Genomic DNA, 21,773 nt, shown 5'->3' on the forward strand with positions numbered 1-21,773 from the left:
TAACAGTCCTTCGAAATATCACGTCTGGATTAAGCTTCATTCATACAATAGTTACGGTTGGAAACAGTCTGTAACAGGGTTAGTATCCCAAATAGAATCATAGGGAGGAGATTGCCAGCCTTTGGGTTTGATCTGTATGTTGCCATTGTCTACAGGAATAGTACCAGAAGACTGGAGTATAGCAAATGTTATTCCCTTGTTCAAGAAGGGGAGGAGAGACAACCGTTGAAATTATAGACCAGCGAGACTTACTTCAGTTGTGGGTAATGTGTTGGAAAAGGTTATATGAAAAATTCTATTTTCTTATAGAGAGGAATAAGTTGATTAGGGATAGTCAACACTTTTGGGAAGGGTAGGTTGCACCTCACAAACCTTACTGAGTTCTTTGAGAAGAAGGTAACCAAACAGGTGGATAACGGTAATGATGTTAATGATGTTGATGTGGATGTGGTGTATATGGATTTCAGCAAGGTGTTTGATAAGGTTCCCCATGATAGGTTATTGCACAAAATATGGAGGCATGGGATTGAGGGCGATTCAGTGGTTCGGATCAGAAAGTGGCTAACTGAAAGAAGACGAGGGTGGTAGTTGATGGGAAATGTTCATCCTGGAGTTCAGTTACTAGTGGGGTACCATAAGTATCTGTTTTGGGCCCACTGCAGTTGTCATTTTTATAAACGAACTAGATGAGGGTGAAGAAGAATGGGTCAGTAAATTTGCAGACGACACTAAGGTCAGTACAGTGATATTGCTGAAGGATGTTGTAGGTTACAGAGGGATGTAGATAAGCTGCAGAGCTGGGCTGAGAGGTGGCAAATGGAGCTTAATGCAGAAAGGTGTGAGGTGATTCACTTTGGAAAGAGTAACAGGAATGCAGTGTGCTAGGCGAATGGTAAGATTCTTGGTAGGGTAGATGAGCAGAGATCTGTGTCCACGCAAATAGATCCTTCAAAGTTGCCACCCAGGTTGATAGGGCTGTTAAAAAGGCATACAGTGTGTTAGCTTTTATTAGTAGAGGGTTTGAGTTTTGGCAACATGAGGTCATGCTGCAGCTGTAACAAAACTCTAGTGTGGCCGCATTTGGAGTATTGTGTGCAGTTCTGGTCACTGCATTATAGGAAGGATGTGGAAACTTTGGAAAAGGTTCAGAGGAGATTTACTAGGATGTTGCCTGATATGGAGGGAAGGTCTTACAAGGAAAGGTTGAAGGACTTGAGACTGTTTGTTAGAGAGAAGATTGAGAGGTGACTTAATTGAGACATACAAGATAATCAGAGGGTTAGATTGGGTGGACAGTGAATGCCTTTTTTCTAGGATGGTGATGGCTAGCAAGAGGAGGCATAGCTTCAAATTGAAGGGTGATAGATGTAGGACAGATGTCAGAGGTAGTTTCTTTACTCAGTAGTAGGGGCGTGGAATGCACTGCCTGCAACAGTTGTGGACTCACCAATTTTACGGGCATTTAAATGGTCATTGGATAGGAATATGGATGAGAATGGAATAGTGTAGGATTGATGGGCTTCAGATTGGTTCCACAGGGTGGCACAACATCAAGGGCTGAAGGACTTTTACTGCGCTGTAATGTTCTATGTTCTAGTCACCAGCAGGCATGTCAGTTTGTGGGGATCTTAGTTGTGTCTTACTATTTAATCTCGCCAGAAATCCAACACACTACCTCCCAAATTGGGAAACTCAAATTTTCCTATAACTTTAGCCAGAAGCACCTGAATTTGGAAAACTCCAGGATAAACTGGTGAGATATTCAAATTGTACCCTTTATTTCATCAGAAGGGAAGATTACTTGTTGGGATGCTCGATTCTCAGGCACAAGTCTTGAAGTCCAATGATAAAGTGAGATCACATACACCATATACTTCACCATAATGCCATGTCATCCTCAAGTCCATTCCACAAAGAGGCCAAAACTAATAAACTGTATCAAATTATTTGCCAATATTAAAATGTGAAGAATTAGTTCTCATACATGTGTGGGGTAGGGGGAGATAACTGAATACCGGAGTAACTGCAACAATATATGCACGAACCTTCTAGGTGTTTTATACACTGCTGTGACAAAAGTCGAGATTTCAGCCAGCAGGTACTATCGCCTCTGACACTTGTTCAGACCAGCAAGTTGTGGCTTCAAGCTTCATTCTAGAATCGAACACACAATCCAGGCTGACACTCGAAACAGTGTCTAAGAGGCAGCACTCCATTGTCAGAAGTGCCATCTTTCAGGTGTGACGCTAAACAGAGGACCTCTTCCAGTGGGTGGGAAAGATCCCATAGCTTTACTCCAAAGAGGTTATCGTTGGCTTCCTAGGGCACAATATTTGTTCTGCAACTAGCATCAGTAAAATCAACTCTGGATGTTATTAAATTGCTATGTATGGGATTCGGTGTTGTGCAAACTGCCTGCCCTGTTCCCTATATTACTACAATAGCTACACTTCAGAAATAAATCACATTACTGTAAAGTAGGTTTGAAGAGCTTGAATGAGACTAAAAATTAGAGAGTGTCTATTTCTTAGTACGTGAAAAAGTTGTGCTAGACGTGATCCAAATAACTAACTAACACACACACCACACCCACACACACACAAATCTTGTCAATTCTAACATAGCTACAGGACCGAAGTGGGACAGCTGGGGCAGAAGTTCAAAAGCCAATTGGAAAGCCTGCTCCATTTTGGACTCCGTTCAATATGATGATAGAAAACAGCAAGTGCACAGGAAAAAGTAAACGCAAAGTGGCTCCTTGGGGGAGAAACTGATTGAACTCAGTGCTTCTTTATTCAAGAGGTTACCCTTTCATTAGTAACACAGTCAATAAGTCACCTATTTTAAAATCAAGTCACACTACTGTTTATTAGTGTCTACACACGCTCTGGAATGTGATCTTGGTGACAAGCTTCCACTGCCTAAAACATTTTCCATCCTCTCCACTTCCAAGCCCAACACAAAATGAGATCATCAAACAGCAAACAACAGCCATGACCATTACAATATCTGCACCTTTAAAATCCCCCAAAAGAATGACTGAGTGTATATGCGCACGCGTGTGGCTAATGACCATGCTGGCTGACTCCAGCAAGAGGTTCAGCTTTGATTCTCCATTCTCACTTACCCTGGTCTCCCCCCAGAAGCTTTGGATGGTCATAGAATCTATATTTTTTTGTAGTCAACATAGTCCTTACTGACTATCCTGGAATAAGTGAATTACTGTGGTCAGTTGCCTAGTGAAAACCACCTGGCTGTCAGAGCGAGTGTGAGAGTGCACTTTGAAGCACTTTGGGATGGTCAGTGGTTGCGAAAGAGGCTACATTAAATGCCAGTTTTCCTTCCTTTTTGGAAGGGTGATTCAGCAACAAAATGTGTTTGATAATAAACCATTCTAAGATACCTCATTAATGTTAAACGATACTACATAAATATAAATCATTGTTCTTCCAACAATCAAACCAAACCCATTCTCATAAACCATTACTTCACCCTTTATCAATAAAGATCAAAATTATCAAAAGATCAAAATGAAATTGCAGAAACTCAAATTTGTAATGTTTATACCAGTGAGAGACAAATACTTCAATGAGCTTTCATAGAAATCCCTCTTTTTACTACTCTACAAATCTTGGGAAAATTTTAAATAGTTATTTGTTAAGGAATAAAGCTCAAAACCAAATCTGGGGTGGATTGGATGAACAGTCAATTAATGAAGAGGATTCTGAAGGATGGTAGACCATTAATTTTCATTGAAATATTCAGAGATTTCTGTTGTAAAGTAAATAGGTTGGGATACAATCGAAGTAATTGGGGACATTGGGCTGGAATTTCACGGAGTCTTTAAAAATGGTGGACAAGACCTGGATATGAACTCATCTACAATTTTTGCCAGCAAAGGAAAGGGAGTGGGGCCTGATTTAAATTGGCAGTAAATCTAAACTCAGCAGGACTATATGAACTCTGCTGGGAGTCCATACAAACTCCATTTCGGCTGGTCAGAAGACCATAATCCACAGTGCAGAGTCAGGAATGGACAGTGTAGTCAAACACTTAGAACAGATTTTATCATGCTTCAAATGTCATTATCCAAAGGTTTTTACTCAATCTTCTGCTCTTTAAACTTGGTAAAGTACATCCACGATTAACAGGTCATCTGGTGTCAGCAAGCTATTTACCATCTGTTTATGCAGCTTTGATAGGTTTCTTTGTTTACACTTCCCAAGGCCTATTGTGTCATTATGGACGTTATGGAAGTTACAAATCTGACCAGGCAATTGGATGTTCAGTTTTATTGACAGTTGAAAGAAGCTATCGAATAATTAGTTATCTTTGGTGGATAAGAAAGTTTGTTTTGGTTTACAAAGAAAGAGATTGAACTCAGATTTAAGAGTTTTCAATGGGTTTCAGGAATTAAAGCCTTTTGCTTTTTCCATCCAGTTGAGTGCATGATTAGAGCTTTAATAGATTGTTTGACGTTTCTTTCACCTCACCCAGCTCCCTTGGTCCGCCCATTGTGGACAGGAGGACATGGGAAGCACAGAGACGTGAGGGCTACAGGGCTTAACAGCTTCTAAAAAAAAAACTAAGACTTGTAACCAGCCTTTTTTGGGACTCAACCTCCTTCAGGATTGAGATAGGTTTGGGGTAAGGTGGTCTAAAACGACTGCATTATTCCCTAAAAACATATTGAATTACATGAGATCAGGAGGCATCTATTCAACTCATCAACCAACTCTGCCAGTCTGTTCAATCGTGGCTTATTTGTCCTTCAGTTTCATTTCCCTACACTTGCCTCATATTCATTAATACCCTTGTTTGCAGTTCAAGTTTCCCACTCCTACCATATTCACTTTTACAAAGTGGAGACAGTTAAGATTTTTCTGCCATTCTTCACTGTTAACCTTGCAGTTTAACTCAGGATAATGAGTCCGCCCAAGCCTCACACTGTAGGTCTCATCACTGCTTCACAGGACAGGAGGAGTAAAGTGGGTGCTGCCAGGCTGGCGATAAAGGTTGACCAGAAACATGGAGAAATGAGCCAGAGTCAGGGCAGTGTTTGAAACTCATTCATCAAGCCACTATGGAGAAGTGGGACAGAGCAGAGAGATACAATTCCAGTGATTGAGGGGAAATACAGATGCAGAGTTGAGAGGCTGTGGAATGCAGTTCAGGCTTGAAACAGAGACCATGTCAAGATTTAATAGTTAGACTGGTTGAAAATGGAAAGAAGAGGGGGATATGGAAACATACCCCCTAATTGCAGGGAAAACCAATAAGTGTTGATCTTCATCTCTTATATTGTAATTTCTATGTTTCAATGTAACATTATCTAAAGATAAAGACAGATTTGAATGAATATAGCGCCTTTCACAACAGGTAGTTGGACAATGAGTTCTGGGCTAGCAATCTGAAACCAAGCATAATACTCTGGATAACAGATTCCAATCCCACGACAGGAACTGATGGAATAATAAAACTACAAATCAAATCTGTATTAGTCTCTAGTGAACCAGTGGCCTTCATTACAATGTCCTGATGGGAAAGAATCTGCTGTCCTTATTGGTCCAGCCTCTACGTGACTCCAGAGGAACAACAACATAGTTCATTGTCAACTGCCCTCTAAAATGGGCTAGCAAATCACTCAAATTCAAGAGCAATTAAGGTTGGGCAACAAATATTGGTCTTGGCAGCAGTACCCCATTCCATGAAAGAATGAAGTAAAAAAAAGACTTGACAACCAATTATTTTTGTGTTTCTCTTGTGCAATTGGCTGCTTCATTTCCTACATTGCAGTAGTAAGTACAGTAGGATCCCACAGCATCATTGTCACAATGATTAGATAATTTTAAAAAAAGGTGACACAGAGGGGTAAACATTGGCCCGGACAACTAGGAGAAAGCCCCTGCTCCTCTTCAAACTAGCACTGTATAGGAACTTTTACTTCCACTCGGGAAGCCAGAGAGGGTATTGGTTGAACACATGGACTGAGGGAAAGCAGCCCTATTAGGAGTACGGATATTGGTTTGCATGCAGACATAGCGTACCTCTATCGTAGGATCGTATTCATCCACAAAGTGATTCTGGATGAGTTGAATGGTTAAAGCACTCTTCCCAACGCCACCAGCCCCAACCACCACCAACTTATACTCTGTCATCTTCAGCTTCACCTCAACCAGTCACCTGCAATGAGAAGCACACACGATGATCACTGACCTAAACCAACCTGCAGTCTTTCAAACATAACTCAAGACAGTACAGAACACTGTTTTTTAAAAATATCCAGCGTGGAGATGCTGTTTTAAACTCATTCACTGTAAACACCAGATCAGTGGTTAATTTTTAAAACTATGTTTTCATATCAAATTGCAAAAGGTTTGCAGTTCACACAGCGAGCTCTCCTGGGTGAGATCAGACAACTGTTGGAGGAAGGAAGCTCACTGACGATATCACAACACCCTTAGTGATCACAGCAGTTTCGTTTACATTGATTTCAGGTTAGTGCAAAGAGTTTTCCTGTTTTGTGCAAAGCATAACTTAAATTCAAAGTGCAGAGAGGTGTATTTGCTAGTTTAAATTCAATGCTGTTGAGTTGAAATTACTGCAAATTATAGCAACAGTACACGATACAGATAAGGCCCTGACAGATTTATCACGTGCTGCAGCGCTCCTGCAATGCTGTTTCTATTTTCAACCATTTTCCATTACTTGTTGGCATTCCAGATCAAGGCTGTGTGCGGAAAACAAAGATAGCAGCTAAACAAATACATACAACTGCTCGGGAAATTGACAGTCCAGTAGTCTGATTGCAAGAAATGCTTGAAATCAGTCTGGATAATAGAACACCTTCAGGATATTTAGTTTTTAAATCTGACCAGGCTGCTGCTCAGTGAGCTCAGGAGGTCAGAGGGCAGTTAACATACGTTGCAAATTAAAGTCCCTGTTAACATAACAGCTTTCTTTATTAGAGGAGATGGTTTTCTATTCATAAAGAGAGAAACAAAGACAGGAATGTCATGAAGAAACACAGCCAAGACTCACGTAAATGCGTTACAGCAAAAAAAGGGTGGTCATTTGACCAGTTATGTATCTACCAGCTCTGAGACAAAATCAAAGATTAATCCCACTGTAGCTTAATGAGCTGTCTTAAGTCCTATTTTGTTTCTATTAAAAGTATGTTTATTTTTCTGTGTTAATGGAATGATCTCAGACTCACTATTCTTAACATCCCCTGCTCCTTGTAAAATTGTTCCTCCACATTTCTCTCAGCAATTTAAAATTGATGATCCCTCATTACTGACATCAAATCCTCCCTAATATTAAATCTCCTCTTAACTGTTTTTGCTTTACTGGAAGCAGTTAGTCAATTTTCTCCTTTAAGTCACAGGTTCCGACCTGGGGAGCTCCCGAATTGTAATAAAATTGTTGTAAAAACACAACTGCCTCATTGTCCTATCAGGCCAGGAACCTGTCATTCCTGCCCAATTTGGGTTATATGCAACTCCAAACACACATAGTTGCTACTTGGCCGTCATCTGAAATGCCCCAGAAAATTTCTACCAACCATTCGCAGGTGCATTAAAGATTTGTAATAATTGCCCTCAAGCCAGAAATGCCACTCAGTGAATAAAACATTCAACCGGTTTAGTTTATATTCTTGTTGCCTCAGGAATATATAGTCCCATCCGCCCACCCCCCTCCTCCCCTCCCCAAACAGTTCGATCATAAAATACACAGCCAGATGGCAAAACTCCAAACATCTGCCACTTGAGAGGAATCATGATAGATTCTAAATCAAGGTTGATGTTTACATTTTCAGAAAGTTAGCAACTGCTGAAATGTCTAGCTACCAAGAGGGAAACCATTATACATGAACAGAATTTTAAAAAAGACTTGCATTTTAAAGCATTACCCATAAATCACAGGGCACCCCAAAGGGATTTACAGATAATGAAATAATTTCAAAGTGTAGATAGGGCTGTAATGAAAGAAATGCAGCATAAAGTTATACAACACAGAAACTAATCCTTTGGACTAACTAACAAACTGATCTAGTTCCATTTGCTAGCATTTGGCCCATATTCCTTTAAACCCTTCCTATTCACGTACCCATCTAGATGCCTTTTAAAATGTTGTAATTGTACCTGCCTTCACCACCTCTGGCAGCTTGTTTCATACACGCACCATCTGCCCCTCAGGTCCCTTGTAAATCTTTCTCCTTTAATCTTAAACTCATGTCCTCTGGCTTTGGACTCCCCTACCCTGGGAAGACAGACTTTGGCTATTCACCCTATGTCCCTCATGATTTTATAAACTTCTAAGGCCACCTTTCAGCCTCCAACATTCCAGTGAAAATAGCCCCAGTCTATTCAGCCTCTCCCTATTGCTCAAACCCTCCAACCCCAGTAACATCCTTATAATTTTTTTTTTACTCTCTCAAGTTTAACATCCTTCCTATAGCAGGGAAACCAGAATTGAAAAGTAGCACAGGAGTCCTCTCGTACCTGGGGGGGAGGGGATATGTTCCAAGACCTGCCGTGGACAGGAGCAGACACATTCATTTAAATGGGAAATTTACCTTCCTTTCAGCCCCCAACCCCTGGTTCTGGAAAGTTCCCTATAATACATTCAGGCCAAGGTAAATCGCAGGTAATTGAAACCATGGAAAACAATTCCGCAGATACAGGGGTCACCCTGTATTCTAAAACTGGCCTCACCAATGTCCTGTACAGCCACAACATACACGCAGCGGGTTGCTTAAAAAGATGACAAAATGGTCAGATAGTCTGAATAATGAGAAAGATTCTCAGGTAACCAGGAATAACTGTATAGTCCTTGTTTGAAATAGTACCTTGGGCTATTTTACATCTACCTGAGCGATCGAATGGGCCTGAAAACCAGCACCTCCAACAGTGCAGCATTGCCTCAGTACCACGCTGAACAGAATGAAACCGAATTCCACAAATCACTGACATGAAGGAGAGTGTAACCCACTGTGCAACCATTAAAAGGACAATTGTGTGGCATGGTTTGAGCTGCAATCTGAATGGAAATGGAAACGAGTCTGACAGACCTTTTGCATCCAGTCAATCCCAATGACAAGATCCGAATGAAAAACAATTGCTTATTTTTGTGAAGTGTTCATGGGCAAAGTCCCAGTAAAAGTGGATGCATTGTTAAAGATGGTTTCACAGCTTGCTACACTATAACTATTCCCATTAATGATGGCTACAGTTTCTTCCAAAATCAAGTTACATCTGCTGGTGAATTCAGTGCACTGAATTCATGTAGATAAATTATTAGTTTTGGGTGGGTTGGTTTTGGGTTGGGTTGGGGGGGGGTAGAATGTTCAGTGACTTCAATTAAACAAACATTCAAGGTGAGAAACAAGGATGCAATAGCTTCCTCTTATCTTGCTGCACACAAGAGAACGCTTTCTTGTTTTTCTCCTCCAGTATTATCTCTCAGCTTTTATTCATTCATTTGACCGCAGAAAATCTTTTGCACAAATTGCAACCTCGAGCTTGACTACATTACTTCTGTGTCCCCCCCCGGGAGAATAATATGTCCTTTAGGGATTACTTTCATCTAATTCAACATCTGCCAACTGTCACAAATCCTCACTTAAAAGTTGTGGTTGTGCAACTTTAAGTCAGTCATAGGTTCCCAAAGAAATCGACATTTAAACTAGTTAGATTTCTTGGGACATTTCTTGCTCAGAGAAAAACAAATACAGTTTGAAATATTACACCACTGTGGATGCAGTTTTGTGTACTCCTAGTTGAAAAATATACATAAATAAAATACAAAAAGAAACAATATAGTTCGATACTTTAGAACTTCCCAGCAAAAAAACGTGAAAACATTAAATTGAATGGTTTATATTCCTAAATGTTTACATTTGTAAACAAAATACACAGTATGATAACTACATATTTCAAATACAAAGTTTGCAGGTGGCACCAAAATCTGGAGGTGTAGTGGACATTGAAGAAGGCTACCTGAGTACAACAGTATCTTGATCAGATGGGCCAATGGGCTAAGGAGTGGCAGATGGAGTTTAAATTAGATAAATGAGAGGCGGTGCATTTTGGAAAAGCAAATCAGTGCAGGACTTATACACTTAATGGTAAGGTCCTAAAGAGCGTTGCTGAACAAAGCGACATTGGAATGCAGGTTCATAGCTCCTTGAAAGTAGAGTCACAGGTAGATAGAATAGTTAAGGCAGTGTATGGTATGCTCTCTTTTATTGGTCACTGCATGGACTATAGGAGTTGGGAGGTCATTTTACAGTTGTACAGGACATTGGTTAGGCCACTTTTAGAATACCGCGAGCAATTCTGGTCGCTCTGCTATAGAAAGAATGTTGTGAAACTTGAAAGGCTTCAGAAATGATTTAAGGATGCTGCTGGGGTTGGAGAGTTTGAGCTACAAGGAGAGACTGAATAGGCTGGGGCTATTTGCCCTGGAGCAGAGGCTGAGGGGGGACCTTGTAGAGGTTTATAAAATCACGGATGGGGCGAATAGACAAGATCTTTTCCTCAGGGTGGGGGAGACCAAAACTAGATTGCCAACAGGTTTAAAGGTGAGAGGGGAAAAAATTAAAAGGATTCTGTTTTCACACAGAGTGCTACATGCATGGAATGAGCTGCCTGAGCAAGTGCAGGAGGCTGGTGCAATTACAACATTTAAAAGGCATCTGAATAGGCCAAATGCTGGCAAATGGGACTAGATTCACTTAGGATTTCTGGCTGGCATGGACAACTGGACCGAAGGGTCTGTTTCCATGCTGTACATATCTACGAGTCTATGACATAATACATTCCTTATCTGAAGCAATATTAGTTGATCATGCTCCATCTATTGAAAGAAATTGGACTGTGCGGTTAGAGCTGAAGTCCAGAACTTCACAGACCAATAGCTGCCACTAGGTGGTGCCTGGGACTTCAATGTAAGTTAAGAATGGGCGTTAGGAGGGAATGGGCACCAGAAACCTTATAGAAAAGAACAGAGGAAGAGAACTGGAGGATCTAGGTGGGGTGGAGGACAAGGGCAGAGGCAGGAACCAGAGGAAGGCCAGGCAACCCAGGACTGTGTATTGGAGCGGAAGCATAAGGAAAAAAGTTTGAAGCAGACAGTCCACTGAACAGGATGTCTGTGGCAAAGATATTAGTGTGAAAATCATTACTAAACAAATATATCATCACGGTTGTTTTCTTGAAAACATGAAGCAAAACCATATTAACTGAAATTCAGTAACCAGAGGAGACACATTTGAAGTGAAAGGCCAAAGAATCAAACGGAGGCAAGGAGACTTTTTGCCTTGAGTTGAGATGTTGTGAAATGAGTTGCCAAGTGGTGGACACAGTTTCAATATAACATTCAAAAACTAATTGGATAAATATTCAGGTAACCATATTGGTTTATAATGCAGGGGAGCAAGATTAAATTGTATTGCTTTTCCAAAGGGTTAGTCCTGCCATAAGATTGACTGGTATCTTTTGCTCCAAAGAGTCAGACCATCATCAATACAAACTAAGCGTTAAAGCTTGCATTCTTCCTTCAACACAACTTCATTGAGGAAAATATTCAGAAGATTCTTGATGCTTTGGTGCATTCCTAGATAAACCTTCACTATTTCAACTGCTCATAAATATTAGACACAGCAGAGGTGAAATAAACCAGTCCCACAATTCCCTTCCTTCACCATAGACAACCAGGGCTACTTCTGTGAAGTGTTTTTTTTCTTTAGCTCCACAACATTACCTCCTCCCCCATTCTCAATTGGCTAAACTAAACTTACCAATGGACTTTCATAAACAAAAGTTATGCATACACACAAAATCTAAACAGTGTGTCAATCACTAACTGTAATACTCAAGAAAGATACAGTTGAAGATGATTATGCACAATAATTGTAGATAATGACAATATTAGGCAAGTCCGATCCTGGAGTGAAACCTGGCTTTTTAGACCCTAAGTTCTATTTTTCTGTTTACCATGGTGGTCAATCATTGAACACATTCACAAGAGGCTGCCAGTGCACTTTTAAATCAGAAGATTTGATTCAAAAGATGAAAAAGAAAGCAACGTGAAACTATATGGTTGATCTACTAATAAATATCAGGAAGATCTAAACCTTTATCTCAGCAATACCCTGAAAGACAATCAAACCACGATAAAGAATTACCCCTATCTTCATGGTAAGGCTTCCTATTCAGTATGAAAGGCTGCAAATCATGTTTCCTCTGCAAACTGCTGTCCATTAACTGAAGAAAATAATGACTGAAAGCACCACTTGTAAAACACTTTGCTAACTCAATTCACTTATTCCCCAACATTGGTTCCCTAAAGTAGGATTACTTCTTCTCCAATACATCCATAGCTGTCTGATTCTTAAGCTTTCTTTTTGCTAATTCCTAGGAAACTCAGCACCTATATCCAGCCATGACTGTTTGGAGACTGATTAACAACCACCCCCCTTCTGTTCTGAATGATTTCTCTGAATGAACCTACTTCTGGCACCTTCCTCTAGGGATTGTAAATTCAAGCCAGCAAACATTATAGCTGGGGACTTAGCTGAAATTATGTGCCTTCTTTTCATCGTATGTTGGCAGCATGGTAACTCATTGATTAACACTGCTGCCTCACAGCACCAGGGACCCAGGATCGATTCCACCCTTCAGCGACTGTGTGTGTGGAGTTTGCCCATAGAACTGGGGGAGTGGGGGCATTGCTGACGTGAGGATGTGCAGGTTAGGTAGATTGGCCGTGGGAAATGCAGGTTAAAATGACAGGGTACGGGGATAAGTCTGGGTGGGATGCTCTTTGGAGGATCGGAGTGGACTTGATGGGCCAAATGGTCGGTTTCCATGCTGTGGGGACTCAAATGATTCTTGTGAATACTGGATTATGACTGTCAGTTTGAAAGCAACGTCCAAAATGACATTCTCATTTTAAAAACAAACAAGTTAGATCTTCACAGAATGGAAAGGTTAAAATCAATTTTTCCTCCTGAACCTCAACAAGGATTAACCAAACAAATAGAATCCACAGTATAAGAATTTGTCTTGCTGTTGGGAAAAAAAAGTGTGCACATGTGTAGTGTGCGTGTATTTTGTGAAGGAGTTTTTCTATTATTGAATTGTATAATAGATGTGTTCAAATAGCAAGAGACCGAAGCAGGAGTACTATAGGATTCATTTAAATAGATTAATGTTTAGCATGTCAGGAGGTTAGACATTCATGGCTTTGGTATCAGGTAATCCAATTTCTTTACAGGTGGATTTGAAGTTTGGAATCAACTGGGGAGTCTTAAGACTTCAAGCCTCACAGGTCTAAAAAGGCAAAGGTGGCACAACCTTGTGCTGATGCAGCCTTTGCACTCTTCCCAGATTTTGACATCAAAAGGTGTTCTCCAGCTAGTTCTGTCATGTGACAGTCTATTACCCACCTTGAAGTGCTGAGCTGAAAGTCATTGCCATTTACAGCTGCACCTTCTGTTGTCGAGGACCAGAAGTGTGGAATTGTGGGAAGTGCACTTCCTCCTTTTCATCCTTAAAAGATGCTCCTTCAAAACCTGGTCAGCTGTCCCAATACGACCCTTGTTTCCCAGGCCCATTTCTTCGCATTATTTGCAAGGTATTTGGAAAAATGGGTCAAAAAGATGCAACATAAATGCAGCCATTATTGGCTCAGTATTAAATAACCATTGGGAGCTTATGTTGCAGCTATACAAGACCTTAGTTAGGCCACTTCTGGAATACTGCATTCAGTTCTGGTCTCCCTGCAACAGAAGATGTTGTTAAACTTCAAATGATTCAGTGAAGATTTACAAGGATGTTGCCAGGGTTGGAGGGTGGGAGAGGTTGAATAAGCTGCGGCTATTTTCTCTAGAGTGTAAAAGGCTATCGGGCAAAGTTATAGAAGGTTTATAAAATTGTGAGGGGCATGGATAGGGTGAATAGCTAAAGGATTTTTCCAGGATATGGGAGTCCAAAACTACAGGGCATATGCTTAAAGTGAGAGGGGCAAGATTTAAAAAGGGACTGGACACGTAACGTTTTCATACAGAAGATGGTGTGTGTATGGAACGGGCTGCCAGAGGAAGTGGAGGAGGCTGGTAAAATTATAACATTTAAAAGGATTCAGGATGGGTGCATGAATAGCAAAGGTTTACAAGGGATATGGGCCAAATGCTTGCAAATGGCACTAGATTAATTTACAATATCTGATTGGCATAGATGAATTGGATGGAAGTGTCTGTTTCTGTGCTGCACAGCTCTATGACTCTTATAAGTTTAGCTTGGTAGTTGCCTCTGAGCGTAGATGTTTTGCAGAATTTGGATAAGATTTTGACCTCCTATTTGGTCAAAATATTTTAAAGAGCATTCAGAAAGAGGAAATGTATTGAACAAGTAGAAAATTAGGTTAAATTTCCCTAGAGATTTCTCTCCCCAGGTGATGCTGAATCTAGGACCCAGTGGTCATAGGCAAGGCCTAGCCCATACTTAGGTGAACATTCTACTTTGATCTGATTTGGCCAACCAATCTGCAAGAAATTGTTTTGTTTGCAGAAAAAGTAAATTTTTACTAGTAATTTCTCTATCCCCAGACTCCCCAAATCTGGCCCAGGGTTTATTTTGTATCTTGCAGTAGATTACATGGCCTGTGCTGGATAGAAAGTGTACTGGAGTAGGCTCATCAGCTGCCTGGCGAGCACAAAGGGCTAGGCAGACAAATGCAGGTGGTCCCAGAGTTAGGTATTGCTTATGAAGAGAGAACACAGACGTACAAAAGGTGAGAAAGCTGATATCAAATGTTCAGATGAATCGGGTCCTATTAATAGTGAACAGAAAATTTCCCAGTGAGTAACTGGGTCACAAATTCTAACCACAAAGAGCAAAGAAGTGAATGTTGATAATGTAATGTATGCAGACCAGCCTTGAACATATTCATATAACTGCAATTCAACAGAACAAAGGAGCAGGCAAAAGGTCATTTGCCAATTCTAGCTTGTTCTGCCAAACAGTTGGATCATCTATATCAGATCCTAATCTACCTGCCATGGATCCACAATTCTCAACACACCCTTATACAACATAACCCTGTCAAATTAGTGTCTTGAAAACTGATCCCAGCTTTTAAGAGCATAGAGTTCCAGATTTCTACTACCTTTAAAAATACAGTATTTCCTGATGTAACCAGGCTGTACGGTGCTGATATCACCGTGCTTTCAACTCTCCAGCCCATCCCCCTTTGAGATGCAATACCCTAGAATTGAACAGTTACTCCAGACCATGGTTCAGAATAATTAAGAGCAACTTCCTCTCTTTTGCATGTTAGACCCCAGAGATTTTAAATACATGTGCTAACACAATTAAGCAAGAAGATCCTCTGCATTGAATATCAATACAACAATCATGTGCACAGTCAATTCCAGGCTGGAAATCAACACACGTTAAAAATGGAAATATCAACGTATTTCCCTTCCTTTTCTCTGGTCATTTACTGCCACTGTTCTGTTCTCAAATTCTAACACAAAGCTTATAGTTGCTCAAGTCTTAACTTTCTGGCAGATGTTCGTTGGGAGGGGTTTTGGGGAGTATTTCAATCTGACATCCTTCTTGCTATTTTAAGAACTGCTTCCACCAATCTTTTTCTGCTCAATCACTTGATGATATACAAATCCTGGCAGCCACTGTCCATCCCTCAAGTCAAGGACAACAAGATTTCACCACCTCAGTCACAGTACAGGAGGCTACTGTTTGACCTGTTTTATCCATGCTACCTCCCTGTGAAAGCAAATTGGGTAGTTCCACTGCCCAGTCCTCTTCAGGTAATTGAATTCCCTTTTGAAAAGTGCTTGAAGATAGTGCATTCTTTAATCTAACCATTTGTTTCAGAAACGAGTGTTTCTACATGCCATAATTACTTTTGCCAATTACCTTAAAGCATTATCTTCTGTTAATAAGAGATTTCTTCTTACCTCATGATTTTGCATACCTTTAACAAATCTTGCCCCTTAATCTTTGGTCTGTATATAAAAAATCTTAATTTGCCAATTCATTCTCATAACATCCTTCAACTCTGGAACCACACTTGTATAAAAAAAAAATCCAGAATGTGTTGCTGGAAAAGCACAGGTCAGGCAGCATCTGAGGAGCAGGAGAATCGACGTTTCAGGCCAGACCCCTTCATCAGGAATTCCTGTGCTTTTCCAGCAAAAAACACTATTCTGATCTCCAGCATCAGCAGACCTCACTTTCTCCTAAAAGAATCCCACCCCCTCTAAAGCGTTTTACATCCCATCATACAAGAAAGCTGCTTTATTGGCCCTTCACCCATTGTCTGAAATATTCACTCCCTCAAGTTGCACAGTGGCAGTGTATACTATCCAGCAAATACACTGCAGCAACTCACCAAAGCTCCACTGACAGTACCTTCCAAACCTGTGACTTTACCAGCTAGAAGGACAAGGACAACTGATGTATGGAAACATTATCCCTCAGGGTGAAGATATCTGTCAAGACTACAGAGGCCTTGGGTCAGCATGTTCCTAGATCCTTGAAGGCAGCAGAAAAGGTGGATCGGTGTTTAAGACGATTTATGGGATACTTGTCTTCATCAGCAGGGATTTGAAACTCTCCACAAAATGGCAGTGGTTGCAGTTGTTAGTTTTAAATCTGAGATTGATACATTCTTATTTAAAGGTGTAAGGGATTGGCCAAAAAGGTAGGTCATATAAAGTCAAGCCACAGATCAGCCATGATCAGAGTGAATAGCAGAACAGACTCAAGGGATTGAATGGCCTAATCCTCTTCCTATATAAAACTTCCAAACAGGAATTGGATAAAGTTAAATATTAGTCGGACAGTGGGTAAAACAAAAAAGCAGGGAAATTGGAACTAATTGGATAGCTCCAAGAGTCAGCACAGGCATGATTAGCTGAAAGGCCCCTCATTCTGTACCAGATCATTTCATAATTTTGGTCAAAAATGGAACCTTTTGAAAGCATTAAATGAATGGATAATTAGGGATAATGGATGTTGTGTTTTATGCCTTAGAGAGACAGATGACATGCCCAGTAGAAAGAGAAAAAGAGCAGGACCTTTATTACGTTCCTTTAAAAATGGATGCAGCCTCAAGTTTACTTTGTTTTCAGTTCCTCCGTGGCTGTGCCCCCACAGGCTTGACTCATTCAACACAGTAGTGAGTAATCAACAGACACATTCAAACACTGAACTATTAAACATAACAATGACATATTCCGCAGATTGTCTCTCAAGTACCCTTGTTGCTATTCACTACATTTACATCCATATGAAGCTCCAAAACTCCATCAGGCATTATACACAAGACCACAAACTGCTTTTGCTCAATTATATATCGTAACCCCAGTTCAGTACTGGATTAGCTTAATTAGTGCCCCCACGCTAAATCAAAATGAAGCTGGTGTTGGCTTGCCCATTCATATATTTTGTATGATATTGGGTGAGGCTGCCCACTCATTGATCTGCTGAAGTTTATAATGGCAGAGCAAAAGACATGTGGTTATGAGCAGTGGGGACATGGCAAAATGGGAATGGAGGTTTAAGTGTTCATCTGGGAGAAAGTAACAACAAAACAAAACTATGCAAACCTGATGGACCTCCCTTCCCATGCTCCTGGGAGCAGAAAGCAAGGTGGGAATGGGGAACTTAATTGTGCGAGAGACCAAGAATCAGGTTCCCAACTGTGGATGAAAGTTCTTAATTAAGCAGATTGAATTACTATTTTGCCCATCTTGGAAATTTCCCATGTCCTGGAAAAAAAATCTTAAAATATTTATTTGCTCTTTATTAGTCTTGTTTGTGACAACTTCTATGTACAAATTAGTTTCTGTATTTCCTAAACAGACTAAATTTTAGAAAAAAATTGGTTATTAAATTATTTTAATAGCATGCTGCCATATCTTCTAGGAGAAAGTGAGGACTGCAGATGCTGGAGATCAGAGCTGAAAATATGTTCAGAGAATGTGTTCCTGAAGAAGAGCTCATGCCCGAAACGTTGATTCTCCTGCTCCTTTGATGCTGCCTGACCTGCTGCGCTTTTCCAGCAACACATTTTCAGCTGCTGCCATATCTTAACTGACCTCCACATTTTTCTAAGACCATTGTATTTTGATTTCTCAGGAAAACTGAATGATTAAATGCAGGTGAGGAATACCACAGGGAGAAAGAGCATGGCATCTTGGCATTGAAACAGGGATATAGGGAACAGCAGAGATCAGTGGGTTTAGTTTGTGATTATTCTAGGAATGACACAAGTATGACAGGATGAGTGTCCTTTCTGTGCAGCAAAGCTCTCTTTGCTCTGTAGAAATCAATTTCCCTTACACCGTCTGGAATGAAAAACTGTGTTGTATTAATTGATTCACTATCATTCAGTATGATCACAGGGCGCAACCTGTTGGATCACTGATCATTCAAAAATAACATCAGCATTTTTTATTGCCAACTTTCCAATCAACTAATTTCCTGATCAGAATTCACTTGTGCTCAGGTAAGTTGATTACTGAAGAAACCCACTGCCAATTTGCGATTAGTTTATTTTGTCTAATTCTATAAAGACTGCAATAAGCACTAGCCTCTGTCCATTCTCGAAACATGATCTCTGCAAATCCCGCTACATCTGAATGATTATATATGCTTCCTCGATGAAGCGTGGCATTTGTATTCAATTAAAGCACATCCTGAGCGTTAGAAGTTTAAATTAATGGTAGCTTATTGTGAAGCAGTTATTCCAGTAAACTAACCGTCTTCACCTTTAAACCGGTCTGCCGCTATTAACAATTGAGTGACCCATCATCTTCTGATACAGCTACATGGTGCCTGGGTGAGTAGGACTGGCCCCTCAGATTCCATTTTTATCTAAACGCACAAAGCGAATGGACTAGTAGCTTCTCTTCCTACTCTCCCACTTAGTTAAAAGAGATCCTTGGCCGAAACCAGAGAGTTATCTCCAATTTCTCGTCAATGGGCTACTCCTTGGAACATTCCCCAAAAACAGTCAATTTTCATACGCATGCTTATGACACCCCCAATCCTGCCTCACCACCATCCTGCTCAACTCCTTAATACAACTTCTGACCTGTTTAAACAGAAGGACTTAATGTTATACAAAAATGTATGATCACTGGACTTTAAAATGATTTAATAACCATTTTTTTCTAAAACTTAGTCTGTTTAGAAAATACAGAAACTAATTTGCACATAGAAGTTTCCACAAACAGCACAGTAATAAATAGCAGATAAATATTTTAACTTTTTTTTCAGAACATGGGAAATTTCCAAGATGGAAAAAATAGTAGTTCAATCTGCTTAATTAAGAACTTCCATCCACAGTTGGGAACCTGATTCTTGGTCTCTCGCACAATTAAGTTCCCCATTCCCAACTTGCCTTCTGCTCCCAGGAGCATGGGAAGGGAGGTCAATCAGGTTTGCATAGAGTTTTGTTACTTTCTCCCAGATGTGCTCTGAACCCTTCATTTCCATTTGCCATCTCCCCACTACATGTCCTTTGCTCAGCCATTACAAACTTCATCAGATCAATCTGTGTGCAGACTCATCCAGTTATCTCTCTCCAGAGTTCTGGCATTGGGAGTATTCCAAATGTAAAAGGGGCAAGATTTGCTTGGGTGGTACTATGATAACCAGGAAGGCATTGATTTTACACTCATTCACTACATTCAAATAGAAAACACATGTTGTTTAGATTATAAATCAAGCCAACATAGAATGTGCCCCAAAAACTTCAATAGTGTTAATTCAATATTTAAAGTTGTAAATGGATCACAATTAGAATTCAATGGAGAATTAAATCAGTTTCTTAAAACTCGTATACAATAAATCAACACTTCCTTGAATTAATACTTAAATAGAAATAAACATTTTAAAAAGAAATTTTTTTGGATTAGTGGTGCTGGAAGAGTTCAGGCAGCATCGGAGGAGCAGCAAAATCGACGTTTCGGGCAAAAGCCCTTCATCAGGAATCAACACTGGCAATGCACATTACTTGTGTATGCTATGGCTCAGTAGGTAAGACTCTCTGAAGAGGGAATGAGAGAGCTTTGACACCCACTCGAGACTCAATCCAATCCAGTACCAGGGCAGTGCCATAAAGTCAGAGGCAGTCTTTCGGATGAGACATTAACAAGGTCATTATAGCCTTCTCGGATGGATATAAAAGATTCCAAAGAACTATACAGAAGAGCACGATAGTTATTCCTGCTGTTCTGCAAGGCAACATGTTCAATTCAGCCAACATAACTAAAATAGATTAATTGACCACTTATAATTTGAGAGATCATGATGTGTGCAAATTCCCTACATACAGTATTGACCACACAACTAAACTGAGAAACAACGTGACTAACTGAAGTACTTTGAGAAGTATCAAGGACTTGCAATGTGCTAAATAAATGCAAGATCTGTTACTACTAACCCACCTACACAGTAATGTATGAATAACTAGTAGCATTAAGCTAGGAAGTACAGCTTGCCACTGATAAGTGATTCACTTGCAGCAATTGGAAAGCAAAACAATTAGCTAACACAACATAGAAAGAATCAATTACGTTCCTTGGCAGCACGCTGTCTACTGATCTGCAGCCAGTGCCCTTGTGAGTTGAGCTGCAGGAATCAGACAGCTGGAAAGGAACAGTAATGTTTGTTTAAAGTTTATAAGTTAAAACACAATCATTGATCAGTTGCTGATATTAAAGAGACAAGCTCACAACCTCCAGGAAATGGAGGAAGAATCAAAAATCAGAAGAAAGCATTTGCTAACACTAACTATAGTTGGTGGATGACTCTTACTAAAAACTAAGGACAACGTCTAACTCGAAGTACAAAAGATTTGGAAGATCAAAGATTAGGGATAAAACAGACAGGTAAATTAGATCCAATCCACACTCTGCCTGGAACAGACAAAGGAGAAAATTCCAACTCCCTGGCACCAGCAATCTCTTCCCTCCAGTAACAGAAAAGCAACATTTCAGACTGGCATTTATGTACAAGGAGGAAAATTGGAAGTCTGGAAGAAGAGTGGATTTAATCTTCCTCCTCATAACTAAAGACAAAAAAGGGGAATAAACTCCAGTGATAATTGTCCAGTTATTTGGACAATTGGACTGCATTCTGGGGAAGGTGGGACCTGTACAACGAGGACGGGTTGCACTTGAACCAGAAGGGCACCAATATCCTGGGAGGTAGGTTTGCGAGCACTCTTCAGGGGGGGTTAAACTAATTTGGCAGAGGGATGGGATCCGGACTTGTAGGCCAGCAAGTAGGTTAGCTGTTTTTCAGGATGTCCAAGAATGTAGGGAGGCTGTGGAGAAGGTAGCACTGACAGGGAATACTTGCAGACACAGAGATGGGTTCAAGTGTGTATACTTCACTGCAAGGAGTATTAGAGATAAGGTGGGTGAACTTAAGGTGTGGATTGGTACTTGGGACTATGATGTTGTGGCCATCACGGAAACGTGGATAGAAGAGGGACAGGAATGGTTGTTGGAGGTTCCTGGTTACAGATGTTTCAGTAAGATTAGGGAGGGTGGTAAAAAAAGGAGGCGGTGTGGCATTGCTAATTAGAAATGGTATAATGGCAGCAGAAAGGCAGTTCGAGGGGGATCTGCCTTTGGAGGTAGTATGGGCTGAAGTCAGAAATCGGAAAGGAGCAGTCACCTTGTTGAGTGTTTACTATAGGCCCCCCAAGAGCAGCAGAGATGTGGA

At 40.5% G+C, this 21,773-nt stretch overlaps 1 protein-coding gene across 1 annotated transcript in view; it reads right to left on the reverse strand.

Moving 5' to 3' along the window:
• LOC122557741 (GTPase HRas) overlaps nt 1-21,773 on the reverse strand; it is a 55,339-nt gene that overhangs the window by 12,540 nt on the left and 21,026 nt on the right. Inside the window, exon 2 of the mRNA XM_043705693.1 lies at nt 6,048-6,183. Within this exon, the coding sequence (XP_043561628.1) occupies nt 6,048-6,158 (111 nt within the window). The 5' untranslated portion in view covers nt 6,159-6,183. The remainder of the gene's footprint in view (nt 1-6,047; nt 6,184-21,773) is intronic.

This window comes from Chiloscyllium plagiosum, chromosome 16, assembly GCF_004010195.1.
Source record: "Chiloscyllium plagiosum isolate BGI_BamShark_2017 chromosome 16, ASM401019v2, whole genome shotgun sequence".
NCBI classification, from domain to species: domain Eukaryota; kingdom Metazoa; phylum Chordata; class Chondrichthyes; order Orectolobiformes; family Hemiscylliidae; genus Chiloscyllium; species Chiloscyllium plagiosum.